This window comes from Nomascus leucogenys, chromosome 18 (assembly GCF_006542625.1).
Source record: "Nomascus leucogenys isolate Asia chromosome 18, Asia_NLE_v1, whole genome shotgun sequence".
NCBI classification, from domain to species: domain Eukaryota; kingdom Metazoa; phylum Chordata; class Mammalia; order Primates; family Hylobatidae; genus Nomascus; species Nomascus leucogenys.
This window is the reverse complement of record NC_044398.1, coordinates 30,198,277-30,223,041: the sequence shown is the minus strand read 5'-3', so window position 1 is coordinate 30,223,041 and position 24,765 is coordinate 30,198,277. Positions and strand designations below refer to the sequence as shown.

At 43.4% G+C, this 24,765-nt stretch overlaps 1 protein-coding gene across 2 annotated transcripts in view; it reads right to left on the bottom strand.

Annotated features, from left to right (window-relative positions):
• The window catches only part of SH2D4B (SH2 domain containing 4B), a 103,505-nt gene that overhangs the window by 77,833 nt on the left and 907 nt on the right, over positions 1 to 24,765 (bottom strand). The window contains exon 1 of one of the 2 annotated variants that reach the window (XM_030797981.1): positions 22,658 to 22,766. The exons of the other annotated variant lie outside the window; for it this stretch is intronic. Coding sequence (XP_030653841.1) covers positions 22,658 to 22,694 — 37 coding nt within the window. The 5' untranslated portion in view covers positions 22,695 to 22,766. Of the gene's footprint in view, positions 1 to 22,657; positions 22,767 to 24,765 lie in introns of those variants that run through there. 2 annotated transcript variants of the gene reach the window in all.

Here is a 24,765-nt window from a genome sequence, read left to right as displayed (position 1 = left end):
AGCAACAAAAAATGGGTAGCTATTACAACAGACACTGCCAATTAACTACCCACCCTCCACGCTTGCCTCACCACAGAACTCCAAGTTGTTCAGGGAGCAGCAGAGATTCCCCCTCTTTTAGGAAAGGTGAGTTTTGACCCCAGCCTCAAAGGACAAATAACAATTGATCTGGCAGGGCGCAGTGGCTCACACGTGTAATCCCAGCACTTTGGAAGGCTAAGGTGGACAGATCACCTGAGGTCAGGAGTTCGAGACCAGCTTGGCCAATATGATGAAACCCCATCTGTACTAAAACTACAAAAATTAGCTGGGCATGGTGGTGCATGCCTGTAATCCCAGCTACTAGGGAGGCTGAGGTGGGAGAGTCGCTTCAACCTAGGAGGCAGAGGTTGCAGTGAGCCAAGATCACGCCACTGCACTCCAGCCTGGGAGATAGAGTGAGACTCGTTCTCAAAAGAAAAAAAAAATTGATCTAATCCCATCAGGTAATATTATTCTCATTGGCATGTGATTCATCTATGAGTGACAAGATGTCCCCATTTCTGACAAAGAAGATGTAGGCAGACGTTCCAGTGAAGGGCTCTTCTTCTCCAAACAAATTGGATAAGTCTTCTTAGAAGAAACCCCTTCCCTCTTCATGCTTTTTTTTTTTTTGGAGATGGAGTCTCGCTCTGTCGCCCAGGCTGGAGTGCAGTGGCGCGATCTCGGCTAACTGCAAGCTCCGCTTCCCGAGTTCACGCCATCCTCCTGCCTCAGCCTCCCGAGTAGCTGGGATTATAGGCGCCCAACACCACGCCTGGCTAATTTTTTGGTATTTTTAGTAGAGACCATGTTAGCCAGGATGGTCTTGATCTCCTGACCTCGTGATCCGCCCGCCTCCACCTCCCAAAGTGCTGGGATTACAGGCGTGAGCCACCAGGCCCGGCCACTCTTCACTCTTTTACCCGACCTTCTTCTTCCTGCCAGGAATGAAGCAGTGATTCCTGGAGCCACTGGAAAACTTTTGCAACCATGAGGATAAAAGCCACATGCTAAGGATGGGGAGGCAAAAGAAGGGAAGGGATCCTTGGTGATCTTATCAAGCAGCTAAACTAGTATTAACCATTGCAGCACATCTCCCGATTTCTTGTCATCTGAGAAAAGTAAGGAACTTTAAGAAATAAAGTTCTTCGGTTGGGTGTGGTGGTGCATGCCTCTAGTCCCAGCTAGTAGGGAGGCTGAGGCAGGAAGATCCCTTGAGCCCAGGAGCTGGAGACTGCAGGGAGCTATGATTACACCACTGCACTCACTCCAGCCTGGGTAAGAGGGCAAGAACATGTCTCTTTAAAAGAAAAAAAAAAGGAAAAGAAATAAAGTTCTTCATTGAGATAGAGGGTAGAATGATGGTTACCAGAGGCTGGGAAGGGTAGTAGGGCTGGGGGTGGGGGGTACAGGGGATGGTTAATGGGTACAAAAATAAAGTTAGATAGTGTGAAAGCAAACTAAATATGGCCTGAGAAGGACTCTGTTGTTCTCTATCTGAGTCCTTGTGGATGAACCGTAACCTAACTTAATAGGTATACAAGACTGAAACCCTAACTTAGGAGTATGAGCCTGTAACAACAGGGGAGCCTTGGCCAATCCCAGCGGCCATACTTCAGCCACTTATAGACTGCTGAGTGTTCAAACTGTGCTCAAATAAGGCAAATGCCAACCTGTGACCAATCCATCTGTTTCTGTACCTCACTTGCAATGTCCCTTTTTTGTCTATAAATTTGTTCTGACCACGAGGCATCCCTGGAGTCTCTCTATATCTGCTGTGCTTCTGAGTGCTGCCCAATTGGCAAATCATTCATTCCTCAATTAAATTACTATAATTTAATTCAGCTGAAGTTTTCCTTTTAACAATAGAATGAATGTTTTGGCTTAAGCCACAACATTAATGGTTATGTTACTGAAATGGAGAACGTGGAAGAAAGAGGCTAGAGATATCAAGATTCTGTTTTGGCCAAATTAAGTTTGACATGCTTATTAGACACTCAACAGGCAGTTGAATAAAATAGGATTCAGGGGAAAGGATGGGACTAAGAAATAAACTTTTTGAGTAATCAGTGTATAGATGATATTTAAAGCCAAGGAAATGGATGGGATCAGCTAGAGAGTGAGAATTGGTAGAAAACGGAAGACACCCAAGGACATTGTCCCAGGAGAGAAACTCCAATACTTCAAGAGGAGGAGGACCCAAAGGAGACCTGGAGAGAGAGGCCTGTGAGGCAGGAGAATAACCTGTGAGTGCAGTATCCCAAGCCAAGTGGAGAAAGAATTTCAAGAAGCAAGGAGAAAGGAACCTTGCAAGTGCGGCTAATGGGTAGATGAGGTGAGGGCTGAGAATTGGACGCTGGATCCAGCAACATGGAGGTCACTGGTGATCTTGACATGAGTGGTTTCCTGAGCGTGTGAAAAGGAAGACTTGGAAACTTGAAAACATTTAGAGGAAGATATAAAAGCATATCATTATAATTTTGGGAAAGAGAAGAATTTGTTCTACAAGACATAAAAAGAATAAGCTGCAAGATGCAGTGTTGATAAATTTGAATACAGATTAAAGTTTAAAATTTCTACACACAAGAAACACATCTAAAGACAATTAAAAATCAAAACACCAAATAAGAGAAAACATTTAAATACCTGTAACCATCAAATGATCACAACTATTAATAAAATAATAGTAACAGCTAAATCTATAGAGGGCTTAGCTACTAATTGCAGTTCAACATATTTTATATGTACCAATGTATGGAAATCCAGTACAATTTTTCTCAACTGGGGTTCTGTATGAGAAATAAGCCCTATGAAACATAATTTGAATGATGACTTTTCTCAATTTTCCTAAGGATGATATATAGATAGTACCAACCTATATGCCTTGTGGGAGAGTTAACTCAGCACATAATAATGCATCCTTTAGGACAAGTTATCAAATAATTAGCTCTTAGAGCCCCTTTACATTCTTTAAAAATACTGAGTATCACAAAGAGCTTCCGTTGTTGTGGGTTACATCTATCAATATTTCCCCTAGTTAAAACGGAGAAAATTTTAAATATTTATTTATTTCAAAAAATGGTAAATCATCATATATTAACATACGCTGCATGAATATTTAATGAAAAATAATGATGTATTCTAAAACAAACATTTAATTGGAAAACAGAGTAAAAACACCATGGCATTGATCTGGACAATTATTTTTTGGATATAAACCCAAAAGCACATGCAACAACAGCAAAAATAGACAAATGGGATAACGTCAAACTACAAAGCTTCTGCACAGCCAAGGAAACAACAGAGTAAAGAGACAATCCACAGAATGGAAGAAAATATTTGCAAACCATACATCTGATAAAGGGTTAATATTCAAAATATATAAGGACTCAAACAACTCAACAGAAGAAAACAACGCAATTTAAAAAATGGGCAAAAGACTAGAATAGATCTTTCTCAAAGGAAGGCATACGAATAGCCAACAGGTATATGAAAAAATGTTCAGCATCACAGGTCATCAGAGAAATGCAAATTAAAACCACACTGAGATATCACCTCACACCTGTAAGAATGGCTATTATCAAAAAGATGAAAGATAACAAATGTGGAAGAGGATGTTGAGAAAAGGGAGCCTTTTACACTGTTGGTGGGAGCATAAATTAGTACAGCTATTGTGGAAAATAGTATGAAGGTTCCTGAAAAAAATTACAAATAGAAGTATCCTATGATCCAGTGATCCCACTACTAGATAAATATCCAGAGGAAATGAAATCCGTATGCTGAAGAGTTATCTGAACTCCCATGTTCACTGCAGCATTATGCACAATAGCCAAGATATGGAATCAACCTAAGTGATTATAAACAGATAAATGGACAGAGAAAATGCGGTACATATTCATTAAGTCCTCACATAATGTCATTGATAGGTTCTTGGAAATTGCAACTGTAAGCAAAACAACATACAGCCAGTCTTTTAAATAATGTCATTTCGTTCAATGCCATTTTGTTAAAACGTTCATAAGAAAAAATTGATTTTGTTATTCGTCATTTCACTTAAAGTCACAGTTTCCAAGAATCTATCAGTGATGTTAAGTGAGGACTTACTTGTACACAGTGGAGTATTATTCAGCCTTAGAAGGTAATTCTGTCATTTGCGACAACATGGATGAACCTGGAGGATATTATGTTAGGTGAAATGAGCCAGGCACAGAAAGACAAATACCACATTTTCTCACTTACATGTGGAATTTTTTTAAGTTGTTACTAGGGGATGGGGGCTGTGGGCAGGGAGGGGGATTAGGAGATTTTGGAATTTATGTGTGTGTGTGTGTGTGTGTGTGTGTAATTGGAAGAGTGGCCTTGCTTTACATTTTTGCAAATCTATTCAATGCCCAGCTTAATACAAAGCAGGTGGATTACTCATATCTGCTCCTGCATTCAGTCTGTTGCAAAATGTAATTTTGGTTGAAGTATATTTTGAAAAATTGGACTTCATCCAGTTATGTAGTTGGAAAATAGAAAAGGGAATTAATCATTTTTTTCAGATAATCTCTGATAGTACATCAAAACTCAAACAAGTCGTAGTTTCTTAAATGTTAGTTGCAATGTGGCATCTGAAACCATATCAATGAATTCATTGTATTTTGTTGTATTAATATTTATTAGCCATGTTGATTTCTTAATTTTGATCAGGGCACCTTAGTGATATAACATGTTACCATAAAAGGAAGCTGGGTATATGGGAATTCTCTGAACTACTTTGCAACTCTTCTGTAAGTCTAAAGTTAATTCAAAATAAAAAGTTTAATATTTAAAAAGCAAAATAAGTTGAAAATCCATTGGTTTATTTTTCATTTTGAATGAATCTTTTACCCACACATAATTTTGCAACATTACTCATTGGTTCTTTGGAGAATATTGGTTCTTTGGAGAATATTACACATTTGTAAATATCACCATGAATCTTACAAGAAAAGTCATTATGTATTTGGAAACTAATAAGCCCATTGTGGTAGACACAAGTTTTCCAAAAATTTTAATTTTTGCTTTAAAGCTGAATTTTTATCATTGGCATGAATTCTATCAGTTGTTTTCCTTGAAGTGACAGATTCACTTTATTTTCAAATACCCAAGTCTGAAAAAAACATATATAGCTTGTCTGTCAGTGTTCCTTCAAGTAAAAATGGTGTTCCACAAATAAAGAGGCTAGTTCAGCAAGTAACTTGAACAATCACACATGCTTTTCTCAAGACACTCATCATACATCAGTTTGCAACAGAAACGCTTCATGCATACTTCCCATTTTGTCACACAATATGAAGTTTACTGTTTCACCAAGGAATGAAAACCATCATTGATTTTATTGTGAGCATGTGATGGTGCAAAATACAATGACTACCACCAAAGATTCACTCATTATTGATTTTGCATTATTAGTACAAATGTAAAGAAAAAAGAAAGTAAATAACCTCTTAGTGTTATTGTGAAAATAGTGTTGACCTTGAAGACCTCCAGGAAAAGCCTCACAGACCCCAGGAATTCATGAACAACACTTTGAGAATCACCGCCAGAAAATCAGAGCTTAATTTTCTTACAAAATCCTAAAAAAAAGAAAAAAACTTGGCCAGGAACGGTGGTTCAGGCATATAATTCCAGCATTTTGAGAGTCTAAGGCAGGAGAATTGCTCAAAGCCAGGAGTTCAAGACCAGCCTGGGTCTCAAAGCAAGACCGCTTGTCTCTACAAAAAGCAAAAAAAATTAGTCAGGTGTGGCGGTGTGCACCTATAGTCCCAGCTACTTGGAAGGCTGAGGCTGGAGGATGGCTTGAGCCCCAGGAGTTCAAGGCTGCAGTGAGCTATAATCATGCCATTGTACCCAAGCCTGGGTGATGAAACAAGACTCTGTCTCAAAAAAAAAAAATCTAAGAATATACAAATAATTCCTATACATGAATTGAAAAATGATGAATAGCCTTATTTTAAAAAATAAAAATAAAAAAAAGGTGCAGGCGGGCGCGGTGGCTCACGCCTGTAATCCCAGCACTTTGGGAGGCCAAGGTGGGTGGATCATGAGGTCAGGAGATCGAGACCATCCTGGCTAACACGGTGAAACCCCATCTCTACTAAACACACAAAAAATTAGCCAGGCGAGGTGGCGGGCGCCTGTAGTCCCAGCTACTCAGGAGGCTGAGGCAGGAGAATAGCGTGAACCCGGGAGGTGGAGCTTGCAGTGAGCTGAGATCACGCCATTGCACTCCAGCCTGGTGGACAGAGCCAGACTCCGTCTCAAAAAAAAAAAAAAAAAATGTATATTTTTAAAATACAGTACTATATAGTAAGAAAATAGATTTCAACGACATAGTTACAGCTCTTTTAAAAATGCAGAACCACTTTGGGGGGACAAAGGTAGGAGGATCACTTGAGCCCAGGAGTTTGAGACCAGCCTAGGAACACAGTGAGACCCCATTCCTGCAAAATGTAAAAAAATTAGCCAGACGTGGTGGTACATGCCTGTAGTTCCAACTACTCGGGAGGCTTAGGCAGGAGGATCCTTTGAGCCAGGAGGTCAAGGCTACAGTGAGCCATGATCATACCACTACACTATAGGCTGAGTGACAGAGTGAGACCCTGTCTCAAAAAAAAAAAAAATGCAGGACCACAAAATTAAATTCAGGTTATCATAGTATAATCATATAATGCCATTTACATAATGATTAAGCAACATACTGCTTATGGACAAAGTCTATATTACAGTAAGAAACAGATATAAGCATGATAAACATTGAATTTGCAATAAGGGTTGCATAAAAGATGGGGAGCAAGATTGTAGAAAGGCACCAAAGTAAGTCTCAACTGAATCTGAATTGTTTAAATAAAAACAAATAAGATGCTAACATTAACATTTGATAAATATACTATGGGCCCATGGGTATCTATAATATTATTTTCTATTGTGCCTGTTCATTCAAATGTTTTATAATGAGAAATTTTAAAAGCATTGTAAAAAAGACATAATGTGAATAAACTAATTTTCAATCTAAGATATTAGAAAAAGAACAATAAAATAAGATAAAAGAGAGGAGGAAGAAGGAACAAATGAAGACAAAAGCTAAGATTAGTAAAATACAAAGCATATATAGTATAAATACAACTAAACATTTGTTCTTTGGAAAACGTAATAAAATAAGAAACTGCCTGGCATACCTAAGTAAAAATTAAATAAAACCAAAATATATACCATTAGAAATGAAAAGACAATATAAAACAAGAAGTGATTATAAAAGAATATTGTGTGCTACTCTATCTTAATAACTTTGAAAATACATAAATATAAGCATAAATCTTCATGCTCAGGTTAGACCTTCATGACCTCAGAAACAGGGGTTTCTTAAATATGACAGCAAAAGTACAAGCAACAAATGGTTGCACACATCTATGAACATACTAAAAACTATTAAATTGTATGCTTTCAGCGCACGACTTAAGGCTGGGTGCAGTGGCTCACACCTGTAATCCTAGCACTCTGGAAAGCCAAGTTGGACAGATTGCTCGAGCCCAGGAGTTCAAGACCAGCCTTGACCACATAAGACCAGCCTTGAGCACATGGCAAATCCCTGTCTCTACCAAAAAAAAAAAAAAAAAAATTAGCTGGGTATGTGGTGGTACGCACCTGTAGTCCCAGCAATTGAGAGGCTGAGGTGGGAGAATCACTTGAGCCCAGAAGATGGAGGTTGCAGTGACCCAAGACTGAACCACTGCACTCCAGCCTGGGTGACAAAGTGAGACTCTGTCTCAATAAATAAATAAATAAATAAATGCATGATTATTATATGGCATATTAATAACATCTCAATAAAGCTGCTTTTTAAAAAGTTTCCTCTGGTGATTAATAGGATAAGTACGAAAAATTAAGCTATAGAAGATCTAAACAGCATTATCAACCAACTTAACTGACATTTATGGAACACTTCACATGACAGCTGAATACTTTCCCTTTCAAGTACATACAGAACATTCACCAAGATAGATAGATAGGATTCTCAGCTATTGAAAAAAAAAATCAAGCATAAAATGTTTGAAATCATGTGTGTTATGTTCTCTGACCACAACGGAATCAATCTAGAAATCAATGACAAAAAGATACTTGAAAAAATTTCTTTCAAATATTCAGAAACTAAACAACACAATTCTAAGTAGCCCATGGATTAAAAAAAATCACAAGGTGAATTATAAAATATTTTAATTGAAGAAATATTTTAAATAACATGTAAAAATTCATGTGATGTAGTTAATGCAGGGCACTGAAAGACATTTATAGCATCAAATGCTTATATTCAGAAAGAAATGTTGCAAATCAATGGTCTAAGCTTCCACACTAAGAAACTTGAAAATAAGAACAAATTAAATCCAAAAGTAAAAGTAAGAAAGAAATAATAAAGATAATGGTAGAAACTGATAAAATGGAAAACAGAGAAACAAAAAGAAACCACAATAAAACAAACGAAAATTAGTTTTTGAAGCCATTAGCAAAATTGATAAATTTCTCAGCCAACTAATCAAGGTAGTAAGAGAGAAGACACAACTTTCAGGCATGAAAGAGAGGTCATCACTAAAGATCCTATAGACAAGGGAATTTTATGAGCAACTTTATGTCAATAAGTTGAAAACTTAGATAAAATAAGCAAATTATTTGAAAGATGCAAAATATACAACAGTTCACTAAAGAAGAAACATACACCCTGAATAAACTCTATGTCCACTATAGAACTTGAATTTATATGTTAAAATCTGCCCACAATGAAAGACATTACTGGTAAATTCCATCAAACATTTAAGGAAGAAATAATACCAAATGTATACAAACACTTCTAGAAAATGGAAGAGGAGAGAATATATTCTAACACATTTCTTTAGGTTGACATTACTCTGATACTAAACTAAACACATTTCAAGAAAAGTACAGAACAATATCTATCACACAGATTTTTTAAAATCTTAAAGTATTAGCAAATTAAATTCAGAAATATATAAAGGATATATTAAATTCAGAAATACAAAAAGGAGAAATTATCATGACCAAATATGATTTTATCAGGAATTTAAGGTTGGTTCAACATTCAAAAATCAATCAAAATAATCCTATCAGCAGACTAAAAAAGAACAAATTATGATCATCTCAATAGTTACAGAAAAACATTTGACAAATTCAATACCCATTCCTACTAAAGATTCTCAGCAAACTAGAAATAGAGGGTAGTTCCTCACTCTGATAAATGCATCTATGAAAACCTACAGTTAACATCATACTTAATGACCAAAGATTGAATACTTCCCTCTAAGACTGGGGACAGGCAAGGTTGTTAGCTCTCTCCATATCTATTTAACATTAGACTGAAGACCCTAATCAGTACAAGAAGGCAAGAAAATGAAGTAAAGTTTGTGAATATTGAAGAGAAAACTTAATTTGTCTTCATTTGCCTATGACATAATCATTTACCTATAAAATCTCAAAGAATCTACCAAAAAAAAGATATTCAAATTAATCAGTGATTTTTAGCAAGGTCACAAGCTATAAGGTTAATACACAAAAATCCATTGTATTTCTGTATTTTAGCAACAAATAATTAAAAGTTAAATTTTAAGGTGCCATTTACAATAGCATCAGAAAACATGAAATATTAAGATATATTTAAAAAATGTGTGATCTAATCTACAAAACATTGCTGAAAGAAATTGACGACCTAAATAAATGGAGCAATACATCTTTTTCATGGATTGAAAAACTCAATAGTGTTAATATGCCAACTCATCCCAAGTTGATCTACAGATTTCCAGAAAGCTTTTTATAGAAACTGACAAGCTAATTCTAAAACTTATGTGTAAAAGCAAAGGACCTAGAATAGTCAAAACAATGTTGAAAAGAACAAAGATGAATGACTCATGCAATTTGTTTTAAGATTACTATAAAGGTACTGTTTGAAGATTTATCATAAAGCAACAGCCAATGTGGTATTTGTGTAAGAGTAGACATACACAATCAATGAAATAGTATGGAGAGTCCAGAAATAGTCCCACACGTACATAGTCAATTGCTTTTCAACAGTGCCAAGGTAATGCAATGGAGAAAGGATTTTTTTCAACAAATAGTACTAGAAAAATTAGACATTCATGTGCAAAAAAAAAAAGAACTTGACTCTTAATTTGCACCATATGTATGTCCACATTGTAGCTGTCAAGGAGTGAGAAAGGTCATATCTATATACATACTCAGATTTCCCTGCAAATAGAAAGGCACTTTCTACTTAACGATGCTGGAAAGCCCAAGCCATAAATGTTCACCACATTGTCTTACCTGGTTTTCCTTCACAACCCAGCTGCAAGGTCTCTGCATCCAGAAATAACCTAGGGAGATTTTCCTTCTCTTACCTTCCTCCTCTGCACTAATATGGCACGAACACGCCTGTTCTTAAACCCACATTTTCTTCTGAAGCTTTCACGTGGGTGTGTTTAACATAGCAGAGGTAGGGTGACCAATAGTACCAGTTTGCTTGGAACTGAGGGCCTTCCTCAGATGCAGGACTTTCAGTTTTAAAACTAGGAAAACTTCAGGCCAACTAGGACAAAACAGTTCACTCTCAGCAGAGATATTAGCAATTTACCCACTACATTCAACTGAAAAGCAACAGCAATCCCTCCTTCTCCATGACCCCAGCTTCTTTACTCACAGGTATGCACCAGAGCTAGGCCAATCAGACTCCCACTGAATGGAATTCAAACTGAGAGGCATGAAGCCTCTCAGTTTAAAGACAATAATGGATCTTGGAGATGGAAGGCCACATGGATTCAGACCCGGGACAGCATTAGGGGGCTGTGTTTGCAGATGGACAGCGTTGGAACCTGGTCTGCAGAAGCAAGTGCACAGAAAGAAATGTGAACAGTAGGCGGGGAGAGAAACAACTCTGGCTGCAGACAGCTTCCTGGTTCTAGACCGTACTTGCTGTTCTTGTTTTCTTGGAGAGTATTTGGAAGAATCCTCCTAAAGGATGTCCTTATTGAAAAGCCTGGCCACCCAGCTAGATTGCAGGAGTCTGATGAGCAAAACCCTGGCATCTCTCATAGCGGAAGCACACTGCACACAGTAGGTGCTTGCTACATGTGAGTGGAATTAATTACATGCTGTGATGGTGAATTTTATGTCAACTTAAGTAGGCTATAGTGCCTAGCTGCTTAGGTTTTACTGTAAAGTTATTTTATGGATTTTTTTTTTTTTTTTGAGACTCGCCTTGTCACACAGGCTGGAGTGCAGTGGCACAATCTCAGCTCACTGCAACCTCCGCCTCCTGGGTTCACGCCATTCTCCTGCCTCAGCCTCCCGAGTAGCTGGGACTACAGGTACCCACCACTACGCCCGGCTAATTTTTTCTATTTTTAGTAGAGACGGGGTTTTACCGTGTTAACCAGGATAGTCTTGATCTCCTGACCTTGTGATCCACCTGCCTCGGCCTCCCAAAGTGCTCAGATTACAGGTGTAAGCCACCGTGCCCGGCCATTTTATGGATGTGATTAGTATTTACAATCAGTTGACTTTAGATAAAGCAGATTACCTTCCACATGTGGGTGAGCCTCACCCAATCAGTTAAAAGCCTTAAGAGCAAAAAAAATGGAGATTTCCCCAAGAAGATGAAATTCTGCCTCAAGACTGTAACATAGAAATCCTGCTTGAGTTTCCAGCTTGCTGGGCTGTCCTACAGATTTCAGACTTGACAGCTCCCACAATCACATGAACCAGTTCCTTAAAACAAACTAAAATAATTATGTAAGCACACACACACACACGTACTGGTTCTGTTTCTCTGGAGAACCTGAACTGACACATTTGCTAATGCTAGCTGGTTATAAAGAAATTGAATCAGAACTTCAAAACAGTAAGAAACCAGGAGACACTATGGACCACAAGATACAGTGCAGATGTCCCCCTCTGTGCCTACAGCACCAGCTCCTAAAGTCAGGACCCATGCTGAGGATACGGCCCCTCTCAGAGAATCCTGCGAGGAAGCGGCTGCTCCAACAGCGATGTGTTCTCTTAACACAGATGCCTTTTGTTCTAAGCTGTAAACTTTAATCTTCTGGAACTTCAGTCTTCTGGAAAAGTTCTTCTAGAACTCCACTAAGCACAGGAGGAATGTGCTCTGCTAATGTTTATCAAGTACTTACGACATACTCTGCTTCACTGGGACCATCATTTCGTCTTCCTTACAAATCTGGGATGCAGAACTTATCATCATCTCCAGTTTAGGCAAGAGGAAACTGAGGCTCAGAGAGTCATGAGTATCTTACCAAAATCAAATTAATAAGTGGGAAACAGCCACAGTTAGAAAGCGGGTAGCCAAAATTGGAACCCAGACACTCTTACCATCATACATGTCTCTGGCATAAAAAAGGCAAAAGTCCAGCACTCTGTGGGCACAGGGGCTGCTGCCAATAGTGCCAGGCTGTTTGATGTTGTATTCAGCACTGTCTTTGCTGTGTATGAGCAACACAGACATGGGGCTGGTTACACTAAGCCACCACCATCACTCCCTCCAACCTTGTAACTGTGACATGGTGCCCTCTCTACTCCAGCTCAAGGACACACCTCCTGTGAAGCCTGGACCCACTCTTGCTAGAACAAGAACAAACCCAAGAACAGCTCCCACCAGGGCCATGATGCCCCACGTGTAGTAGGATTTGGTGTAACTATCATTGTGAAATCCACAACGCCCCACCTCCAACCCCTACTCCCTGTCTGCAATTCGTTCAATACAGAGACATAGCGGAATCAATGTGCCAGCGAGGAGCCCAGACCCTGCTGTCAGTCCTGTTCCTTAAAATCTCTGGGATCCAAATCACTTAATCTGTAAAATGAGGGAGCTGCACATGTCCTGGGGACAAGGGACAGGACATCCTAAATCTTTAGCATCTCACAGTTTTGAGGGTGAGAACCCCATCATGGTGCCCAGAAAAAAAGCACACCAGCGAAATACTAGGATAGAAATAAATGATGCCGGCCGGGCCAATACTTTGGGAGGCCATGGTGGGCGGATCACCTGGGGTCAGGAGTTCAAGACCAGCCTGGCCAACATGGTGTAACCCCGTCTCTACTAAAAATACAAAAAATTAGCCAGGCGTGGTGGTGGGCATCTGTAATCCCAGCTACTTGGGAGGCTGAAGCAAGAGATACACTTGAATCCGGGAGGTGGAGGTTGCAGTGAGCCAAGATTGTGCCATTGTACTCCAGCCTGGGCAGCAAGAGCAGAAGGAAGAAAGGAAGGAAGGAAGGAAGGAAGGAAGGAAGGAAGGAAGGAAGGAAGGAAGGAAAGAGAGAGAGAGAGAAAGAAAGGAAGGAAGGAAGGAAGGAAGGAAGGAAGGAAGGAAGGAAGGAAGGAAGGAAGGAGGGAGAGAGAGGGAGAGAGAGAGGGAGGGAAGGAAAGAAAGGAAAGAAAGAAAAAAGCCTAAAGCCTAGTATTATGTAATTCTAACACGACATGGGGTAAATACGCATGAAAATGAACCCAAAGAATTTAGACCCCAACATCTAAGGCAAAATCTGTTTCCAAATGGGAAAACCATAGGAAGCTTTGCTGATTCTTAGGTGAGAAAAACCTGGAAAGCAGTAATGCTAGCCACTCGGACAGATGGCAGAGGGACAGGTAGACGCCTACAACCTGCTACTTCCACCCAGCTCCTCTGAGCTGGAGTGAGAGCTGGGGTTGGGTTACAGGGAGTGCCGAGATAAGCAGCTGGTGGCCTTTCTCAGGAGCTGCCCCTGCTGTCCTCCAGTCTGGAAGTGGAAGCAGGGAGGTGCAGACATGGGGAAGCAGGGAAGGGACAGCATTAGCATCCTGAAATGAGGGGACAGAAAAGAATCCCAGGGGACAGAGAGGAGGCCAGGGCAGCTCAGGTCAGCATCCCCCATCTGGAGCCCTGAAACAGCGCAGGAGAGGCACCTCCCTCCATGCAAAGTAGAGCAAAAGTCAGCGCTGTTCAAACAGTCCCTGGGCTTTTGGCAGCAGCTGGGAGAAGGGAAGGAAAGGGAAACTGCACCAAAACTCAGGCTCCCTGCTGGTCCACTGATCACTGACCAGCTGTGTGACCCTGGTCATAAGCCTCTGTTCTCTAACAATGGTCTGAAATTCTGAATGTTTGTGTACCCCTGCAATTCATACATGGAAACCCTAGTCCCAGTGTAATGGTATTAGGAGGTATGGCCTTTGGAAGGTAATTAGGGCAAGAGGTAATTAGGTCAACAAAATGGAACTTTCATGAATGGGATTAGTGCCTTTATAAGAAAAGGCCAGAGAGCTAGCACACTTTCTTTCCACCATGTAAGGATACAGGAGAAGTCAGCCATCGGCATCCAGGAAGAGGGCTCTCATCAGACCCCTGACCATGCTGGCTCCCTGACCTCACACATCCAGAGTCCAGGGCTGTGAGAAATGTTTGTTGTTTAAACTACTCAGTGTGTGATAATTTCTTATAGCATCCTGGACTAAGACACCGCCACCCCATCCCCATCTGCCCAAGCTCTTCAGGAACCTGCAGAAGCACTAGAAAGGGACAGGCACTCGGTCCCACTGTGTGTCTCACCACTTGTGGCGTGGGAGAGAATCTCTTTCCCCGGGTCCTCATTAACATGGCTACTCTTAGACTCTTCTAACTCTTGCTAATCTGATTGCTTTAATTTGAGTGGAGGTGGTTTATTAGTGAAGTCAAATGTATTTTCCCATCTTCATTGTGATTTGAAATTTCCCTCCTGCAATTGCTTGTTCATTTTTTTCTTCATTTTTATATTGGTTGTCTTTTGCTAGTTGATTTGGAGCACTTCATTTTGTTTTCTGGATACTAATCCTTTGCCTGTTATGTATGTTGCAAATATTTTTCTATTTAAATCCAGTTTCATTCTTTTTTTAAGTTTGCCATCTTTTATTAAGATTTTTTAAAATCAAGTCATATTGGCCAGGCGCAGTAGCTCATACCTGTAATCCTGGCACTTTGGGAGGCCGAAGTGGGCGGATCACAAGGTCGGGAGATCGAGACCATCCTGTCTAACACGGTGAAACCCCTCTCTACCACAAATACAAAAAATATTAGCCAGGCATGGTGGTGGGCGCCTGTAGTCCCAGCTACTCAGGAGGCTGAGGCAGGAGAATGGCATGAGCCCAGGAGGCGGAGCTTGCAGTGAGCCGAAATCACGCCACTGCACTCCAGCCTGGGTGACAGAGTGAGACTCTGTCTCAAAAAAAAAAATAAAATAAAATAAAATAAAAATCAAGTCATGTTTCTTTTTCTTTTTCTTTTCCTTGTTGTGCTTTATTCTAAGAAAGGCTTCACTCTCCCCCAATAGATTCTCATATTTTCTTTTATTACTTTGATAATTTTGTTTCTCCTTTTTTTGTGTTGATCTTTAACCACCTGCAATATACCTTTTTCGTCATGGCAGAAGCAGTGTGGAGGAAGCTTCCTATGTTGTGGCAGGAAGAACAGGCCTAGGATCAGATTCTAATTCCAACTCCTACTTGTTTTTTAGAGCAGGTTGCTAAACCTCTCTGAGATTCCACTTGCTCAACTAAAATGGAGATAATACCTTATTTCATTGATTCAAAGACACCTATTTTTACATTTCTTAAATCAGGATGTACTTACAACCATGGGTGTATCATAGTTTAATTTACAGCTTTCTTAGTAGGACATAAAATAATGATGTGTCTTTTTTTTTTTTGAGACGGAGTCTTGCTCTGTCGCCCAGGCTGGAGTGCAGTGCCGTGATCTGGGCTCACTGCAAGCTCCACCTCCCAGGTTCACGCCATTCTCCTGCCTCAGCCTCCTGAGTAGCTGGGACTATAGGCGCCTGCCACCATGCCCAGCTAATTTTTTGTACTTTTAGTAGAGACGGGGTTTCACCATGTTAGCCAGGATGGTCTCGATCTCCTGACCTCGTGATCCGCCCGCCTCAGCTCCCAAAGCACTGGGATTACAGGTGTGAGCCGCTGTGCCCAGCCAATGGTGTGTCTTTCAATCAAGCACTCTTAGATTTTATGAAATGCATAGGGGTGCGTCTTCCAGGTCACTGAGGGGTCAGATAAGCTGAGGCCCTTAAAAGGCCCAGCACAGGCCTGACAGGCCCTCCATCTGGAGGAGTTCTCCTTCATATTATAGAATGCAGCTGCCTTTACTTCTTGCTCTGCCACCCGACCCATCCCATCCTCCTTAGCTTCCAGGGACCTCTTTTCCCCGCCCCCCACTCCCCACCAAAAGCCCTTAGCTGACTAAGGCTGCAAGTTCTTTCCTTGTGGACACAGATTACTCAAAGCTGACAATTAAGAGCCCCACATATTAATCTTTCCCCACAGCCACAAAAACCACCCTCACCCCTGGGGATGCCCATGCCTGCCGGGTACCAAGCGCCATCACCACTGGTGACTATGGGTGACCCCATGCCTGCGCACAGCAGCCTCTGCTCTGGCTCCTCTCACTGCCCATCTGGTAAGTCGAGGTTTTGCAGCTTCAGAAAGCACTGGTGCTAAAGATGGGGAGCAGTGGGCCCTGGTGGCCTTTGCAGGTGGACCTGCCTCACTAAGAACCTCACTGCTGGGCCCGAGGAAGGCAGGAAGGAAACAAGAGCAAGGTGGCAGGCTGCAAAGGAACCAGAAGCCCTCGGCAGGTGCTGTGCACACCGGGTGGACTTCAGGCACTTTGCACATGGCTCACTTAATCCCCACAACCTCCCCTGGAGGGAGGTGGTTTCAGTAAAGACCGCGCCCATTACAGATGAAGGGTCTGAGCTCCAGTGGGGGATGCTGAGACTACAACCCTGAGGAGCTCACTCATCTGCGCAGCTGTCTCACCTTTCTGGCCACTGTATGGAGGCAGAACAGGAGGGTGGGAGCCAGAAAGTGAGGCTCCATCAATGTCAAGGCCACAAACCTGGGTGGAGCACCCACTGCATGGCAGGGCCATACCGGATCTCACAATCCAGGCAGATGGAACAGAAAGATCTGGCCCCAGCTCTCTCTCCAGGCCCCAAACACCAGCAGAACACAAGCCAAACACACACACACACACACACACACACGCACACATCAAGTCCCATCACAGCTCTCAGAGATCCCTAGCCTTTGTTCCACTGCCTGGCTCAGGAGGGAGCCCTACGTTTAGCCACACAATCACAATCAGGGAATCCCAGGCCACAGGCTGTGCGGACAGTTACAAGCAGATCACAGCAATTCTCTGTGTGCTCTTCCTGCACCCACCATGATGCCTCATCTTTACATCATTCATCTGAAAAGCTTATCAGCATCCCAAGGATCAAGAGTGACTCTTCATTGGAAAAACTAAATTTCCTCCACTATATCCTAAAAAGTAAAAGTAAATGTGTAAACTGCACAAGGGTTGATGATCTGAGACACACAGGAAAGCCCTCACTCTCTAAGTCAACCCCCATTGCTGAGACTCCAGAAAAACTGAGGTTGGCTAGGCAGTGATGTGGCTAGCTCTGACTTCCCAGTGTTCCTGTGCAGCATGGCTCCCTAGATAGTCCAAGGGAATCAACCAAAAAGTTGTGGGAACTAACAAAAAACACTGAAGAAGGAGGTTGAGGAAAATCAGCATGCCGAAATCAGTGGTGTCCCAAGAACATATTATGACAACAAGAATAGGGATGGGGCGCAAGGCAGCTTTAAGCAAGAATTTCCATGGTGTTTAGTGATTTCAGTGTAATGTGCTAAGCATCCCAACAGTGAGGGGTACGCTGCTTGACTGGACAAATCACTTGTACAGTGGGGCAAAGGGGAAATAAAGCATTTATCACTGCCCCTCAGAGGGAAAACATGTAGGGAGCAATGAAACCAGATAAAGTGGAGTTAACATCCAAGTAACTATTGTTATTGGGATTTCATTATAAAATCTCTACTAGAGCATAAACAATAAATCTTGAGAGATGAAATACATAATGTAAACAAAATCAACTAAAATCTGATGTTACCATCCTTGATTACACCAACACAATCATGGGGAAGAATATAAAAATAGGCTTATGTTTCTCATCGTCAGTAGATCATGTTTCATTCCTGATAAAGATAATGGGCTTGAATACGTTTATGAAAGTAAGTTTTAAAATACCGTATGCTGGCCGGGCGCAGTGGCTCACGCCTGTAATCCCAGCACTTTGGGAGGCCAAGGCGGACGGATCACAAGGTCAGGAGATCGAGACCATCCTGGCTAACACAGTGAAACCCCGTCTCTACTAAAAATACAAAAAAAATTAGCCGGGCGTGGTGGCGGGCGCCTGTAGATCCAGCTACTTGGGAGGCTGAGGCAGGAGAATGGCATGAACCCAGGAGGCAGAGCTTGCAGTGAGCCGAGATAGAGCCACTGCAGTCCGGCCTGGGTGAAAGAGCGAGACTCCATATCAAAAAAAAAAAAAATACCGTATGCTATTTAATATACATTTTCCAAGAGAGTCTCCTAAAACAAAATGGCATCAAAAGGCTGTGGTGGGAGATACAGGCAAATATACACCAAGTAAATGCAAAGAAAAAAAGTAGCATTGGTCAGGCTAAAACCCAAGTTCAAATCCTAAAACAAGAAATGTAAATTGAATGAGTGTCCAGCGCAGTGGCTCACACCTATAATCCCAGCACTTTAGGAGGCCAAGGCTGGTGGATTGCTAGAGCCCAGAAGTTTGAGAGCAGTCTAGGCAACATGCTGAGACCCTATCTCTACAAAAAACACAAAAATTAGCCGTGCATGGTGGCACACGCCTGTAGTCCCAGCTACTCGGGAGGCTGAGGTGCGAGGATCACTTGAACCTGGCAGGCAGAGGTTGCAGTGAGCTGAGATTGCACCACTGCACTGCAGCCTGGATGACAGAGCAAGACCTTGTCTCAAAAAAAAAAAAAAAAAAAAAAAAAAAAAAAGAAAAAAGAGAGAAAACATAAAAAAAAAAATGGAATGAGTTATAAGTAAAAGTGAAAAGGTGACAGATTTGTCATTACTTATACATACATTATTGTATATCAGCCTCTACAACAAATCCCAAAACACACATATATTCTGATTTCTATACTTTTAGTGAGGATTTTAGATGTGTAGTGGGGTGGAGGGGTCACATTGTGCAGCACACAGCCTTTCACTCAAAAAAGCAATCCTTTAGCATCTGTGTCCCCAGTCAAACCCCTCTGTCACAGCACACATGTAAGCACCTTAGCCGCTACTCACCCATGCACACCCCAACTCTGCCCCAGATCTTGTTCTTGATGCTGGGATAGAAACTGTAACAATGCAAGCAACATCCACGGACTCAAGGCACTTTCAGGCTAATGGAGGAGATAGACCGTAAACAAGCAAACAGATACATGGAGCAAGAGGAGAGGAAGAAGAAGAAAGGGGAGAAGAGGAGGAGAAAAGAAAAGAGGAGAGGAAGAAGAAAAGGGAGAAGAGAGGGAGGAGAAAAAGGAGAAGAAAAGGGACAGGAGGAGAGAAAGGAGAAGAAGAAAGAGGAGAGAAAGTAAGAGAAAGAGGAGAGGAGGAGAAGAAGCAAAAGAAGGAGAAGGAGGAGGAAAGGAAGAAGAGGAAGAGAGAGAAGAAGAAGGAAGAGGAGGAAGAGGCAAATTCGCGGAGACAGAAAGCAGATCAGTGGTGGCCAGGTCCTGAGCAGAAGAGGGGATAGGAAGTGACCACTCATGGCTACACGGTTTGTTTTTGAAATGAGAAAAATGTTCTGGAACTAGACAGTGGTGATAGTTGGACAACATTTTGAATGTACTAAATGTCACTGAATTACACACTTTAAATGGCTAAAATGGTAAATTTCGTGTTATGTGTATTTTACCATAATTTTTTTAAATACACTTGCAGACATGCTAAGTGCTAGGAAGAAAAGTAGGCAGGTGTTGAAAGAGAGAGATTGGGATGGGGCTCATTGCGAGTGAGTGGCCAGTGAAGAACTCTGCATTCAACCGAGAGATGAATGATGACCCAGAAGAGCCTCATGAGGATCTGGGGAAAGGGCATTCCACGCAGAGGGACGCACATGGTGGAAATTAGCTTGAAGAGGTGGGCAGGTGCCAGCAAAGGCCTGTGCCTTTCATGAGTGCCATGAAAGCCATAGAGGCAGGGGGATACGTGAGCTAATTCATGTGTCCGAAGGTCTGCAGCTGCTGTGGGAAGGAATTGTAAGGATGAGCTTGAGGCAGGGCAGGCAGGGACTGTGCTGAGATCAGGGCCACCATGGGAATGTCTGCAGGCAGGTGCAGGGCTCTGTGCAGGGGTCCAGGCAGGGCTGGCATGCAAGGTCGGGACTTCCATGCCTGGAAAGAGGACACATGGAGACCAAGAGGGCCCAAGCCCAGCAGGCAAGGTTGCTATGGTTACTGGATGGGCCCAGGAAACAGGAAAGCCAGATGCCTAGTGAAAGGATGGTGTCATACAACTCCCATGAGGGCAGTGGGAGTGATTTGATGCTGAGAAATAAAGAGGATGCTAAAGACGGTGAGTCTCTTAGGGCTCAGGTCAGGGCTGCATCTGGGAGCACATCCTGAGCCCAGCTGTGGAGAATGGAGGCAGTGGAGGCTGGAACCCCACTGGGCTCAGAGCACTCTGCTGGCTGGAATGAGGGCAGGACAGTGAGCAGGCATAGGAAGGCTGGCTGCCTGGTAGGAAACCTAAAGGAAAGAAGCAGCTTCCTGAGTGTGCAGGCTTGATTCACAAACAGGAGATTGGGAAGAGCGGGAGGGAAAGACGTCTGGCTCCCAGGCAAAAGCATCCAGAAGGATGAGAGGTGGTCACAGAGGAACCAATTTAACAGTAGCAGAAACTGTCAATCAAGATAAAACTGACAGGGCCAGGCACAGTGGCTTGTGCCTGTAATCCCAGCATTTTGGGAGGCCGAGGCGGGCAGATCACCTGAGGTTAAGAGTTCAAGACCAGCCTGGCCAACATGATGAAATCATGTCTCTATTAAATACAAAAATTAGCTGGTTGTGGTGGTGGGTGCCTGTAATCCCAGCTACTTGGGAGGCTGAGACAGGAGAATCGCTTCAACCCAGGAGGCACAAGTAGCAGTGAGCCGAGATCACACCACTGCACTCCAGCCTGAGCAATAGAGTGAGATTCCATCTGAAAAAAAAAAAAAAAAAAAAAAAAAAGATAGAACTGACAGGTCCAAACAGGGAAGCTTCCTGGGTCAGTAGTGTGTCCTGAGTCCTGTGTCCCCAGGTCACATCCAGCTCTGGCCCCGAGAAACTGGGATGACTGAGTAAGCAGAGAGGAGTCCACAGGGTTGTGAAGTTCATAATTCCTAAGACAGGGTGTGCGTTCCTGTGGTGGCCAAGGAGAATGAGGAGAGAATGAGCTTTCACAGGTCGTGGCCATGCTAGAGGGGTTTGACTTAAGTCTTGCTGGGACATAATGTGATAACATGCTTTCTCTGAGTCTCAATATACTCAATATATTGGACAACGAACTTTGTCAGAAATGTGATAGAACAATAAACATGATGTTAGATAAAAAAAACCTACCAAGCTGAGGGGTCCACACCATCCACAACAGCACAGAACATCAGAGGGTTCTTGCCAAAGCGTAAAGTGAAAACAGAAAAGAAATGCCATGTGCTCAGAGGAGTGATGTGTCCAGCCGTGCCCTCATCTCCTCTTCTTCCTACCTTTCACAGTCCACCTCTAAGCTTTCACCCTAGCTTACTTCTGTGGGTTCCAAATGTGGATCTCAGAATCAAGAAAACCTCCTAGGTTCTGTAAATGAGAATGATTCGTGTCACCAGTGTTTACTCGCGCCCTCACCAGGCACAACTTCGGGGCTGTGAGGTTCTTAGGCACAAGGCACACCTTGTCCTGCCTGCCTCTCTGTAGGGCCACGGGGAGTGTTGCTTGAGCCTAAGGGATGGCAAAGCCAGGCTTGCCAGGAGCGAGGAATGTTCCCAGAAAAGAGGGGAGAGGGGAGGCTTTAGAGCACTGGGGACGATGGCCCGGAGGAGGCCCGGTGTCACTCTAGGCTGACCAGGTCTGAGCCAAGTCACGCTCAGGGATCCCAAGGGGCCAGCAAACAGCTCAGCAGGGCTATAGCAGGTGCTTCCTTCAGAACAAATGTGTGGGGAGGGGACCAGGAAAGAGGATGCCTGTCAATGAGACAAGAATAGCACTGGGTGGTCACAGGAGCATGGAAAAACCCAAACAACAGCTAAAACAAGAACAAGACAAAGAAACAACAAGATAACAGAAAACCCAAAGGAAGAGAGTAAAAACAGCTGAAATCCCGCTCAGGGTGACTTGTCCATGGCTCTTCTGGGCAAACCCAAAGAAGGGAGAAAGAAGACAGTAACCCAGGGGGTTCCCTGAAATCTCCTCCTCTTCCAGAACACCTAATAATTGTTCCATCCCCTAATTAAAGAAACACCCATAACATTAGAAACCCAGACTCTGCTGGGTGTGACACGTTCTCATGAGCACACCCGCGCTTCTCTCTCAAGTGTGTACTTTCGGTTCTCACTAACAGTTTCTTGCCTTTCCTGTCATTCTGACTCATTCCCGAGTTCTTTCTCAAGACAGTTTCAACAGCCTGGACATCAACTGGGGCTGGGGTCTCACCAGCATCTGGAGAGCCTCCTGAGTCCTCTGGCAACATCAAGGGAAGGAAGAGAAGATTCCTCTGTGGAGCCCGTCCCCGCACACTTCCCGCCCTGGGACACGGCACGGCTGCTTTGCACCAAGCCTCACCGTTGGCACTCGAGGCGGCTATGTTCCCTATGATCCATCTACCCACCATCTCCAGGACAAGCACTGTCCCATTCACCGAAATCAGCATGTATAATGCTGGATAAGTGAATGAATTGGTGAATGAGTGAACAAGTGAATGTGTGCACAGCTCACTTGTTTAATTGGAGTCCCGAGTTTGGAAGTGAATGAATGGGAAAAAAATCAGTTACCAGACCCCAGGTCCAAGTCATGAGATGTAGCAGCTGGGTGACCTTGGATGTAGCGCATCACTTCTCTGAGCCTCACCTTCCTTATCTGAAATGAAATCAGGGAGCTTGCCCTGACACCCCGCAGCAAGGGCTGGGTAGGCAACCAGTCAACATAAAGCTCACAGGTTGTTGCCACCCTTCATCACGACCCCAGGACATGAAGCAGATTCTGTATATCCTGGACACCCCAGCCGAAAGCCCTTTGGGCTCCTGGGCAGGGCCAGCCCCCAGGCTCCCAGTGGCATGCCCAGACAGTTCTAAAAGGCAGGACCGAAGCAAAGAGCCAGGATCCAAGCGGGATCCTGACCTGGGATACACAGGTTCCTCGGCGTGCTTTCCTGCTTTTCCATTCTTTATAAATCAGAAAATTAATTACCAGAAAAAGGACCTTCTGCATCAGAAACTCAGATGAGTTTAATGTATAATTTATACATGAAAATGGAGTTGTTAATGTGTGACAAATCTCTGTACAAATATTTTTGCAGTTAAATTTTTAGGCATCTGTCTCCCTCACAGAAGAGTCATCACGCAGGCATCACCAGTCCCCAGGGCTGAGGCCGGGTGGGGCTGGCAAGGTGGCTTGTCATTTCACCAGTTAGTGATGCAGCTGCCAGCGCAGCCCAGCCTGGAAGGCCCCAGCTTTGGCACCAGCCACCTGCAGCCAAGTCACAGCTCTGCCCCAACCTCCCTGGCAGGGTCCTGCTGTGTCTTGTTCAAAACAAGGATTTAACACTGTGTGCCAGCTCTGTGCTGGGCCCAGGGGAGGAAGACAGAGTGGAGTAAGCCCTCATGGGCCAGTGCCTTTGAGCCCACCGGAGAGCCAGGCAAGCAGATGAGGAATGACAATGACAGGGTGGCAAGTGCCAGGGCAGGGGTGGGTCCTACATGCCAGGCAGCCAGAGAGGAGCAAGTACTGCCCTATGCAAGAGCATCCCTGAACATTCCAGGGCAGGGGGCCACTCCTGATGGAGTCCGTCAGGTGGATGAAGGCAGAAGGACATTCCCAACAGTGAGATCCACTCATGTGAAGACCAGAGACAAGAGCAAGCATGTCCAGATAATGCGAGTGTGGCCTGTGGCACCTGGTGGGGACTGGCCAGCAGTGAGCCTGGCATGGAGAAAAGCCAGATCACCAAGGGAGCTGTGTGCTCAGCCCTGAAACAGGACTTTGTCCTGGACTGAAAACTTCGAAGGGTGAAGGCACATAAGCCTTGCAAACTATAAAGTGCACGCAGCATCCACAGAAACTACCATCCCTGGCAGGATTGAGTCCTGTGCCAAGCCAAGCCTCAGCAGCCTGCCAGTTTCTGGCCCAGGGGTCCCCGAATGATTTCCTTCACCCACAGGTGTACCAGCCCATAGGACTGACTGGCACGTGACTTTGCATACAAAACACCTGAAATGTAGGCTAGGCCCTTGCTTCTCATCTGCAGTTGCTACGACCATTTGGGGATGGTCATTCATTGTGTGGGACGTTCCCTGATGCCCTCTCTCCAGATGCCCAGTGGGGCTCCAGGGACAACCCACAGCATCCTCCTGCCGGAGGATCTGGAGGAAAAGGCACAGTCCACAGAAGGGGCCCTAGCCAAGAACTGGTGTGCCATGCATGCCAAGGAGAGAGGAACTGCGTATCTACACCACACTCTGGCCCAGAACCAATGGCAAGGGTCACAAATATGCCCTCGTTCACCCTACCATTGCCAACCACGTTGGCGCACAATCTGAAGTCTC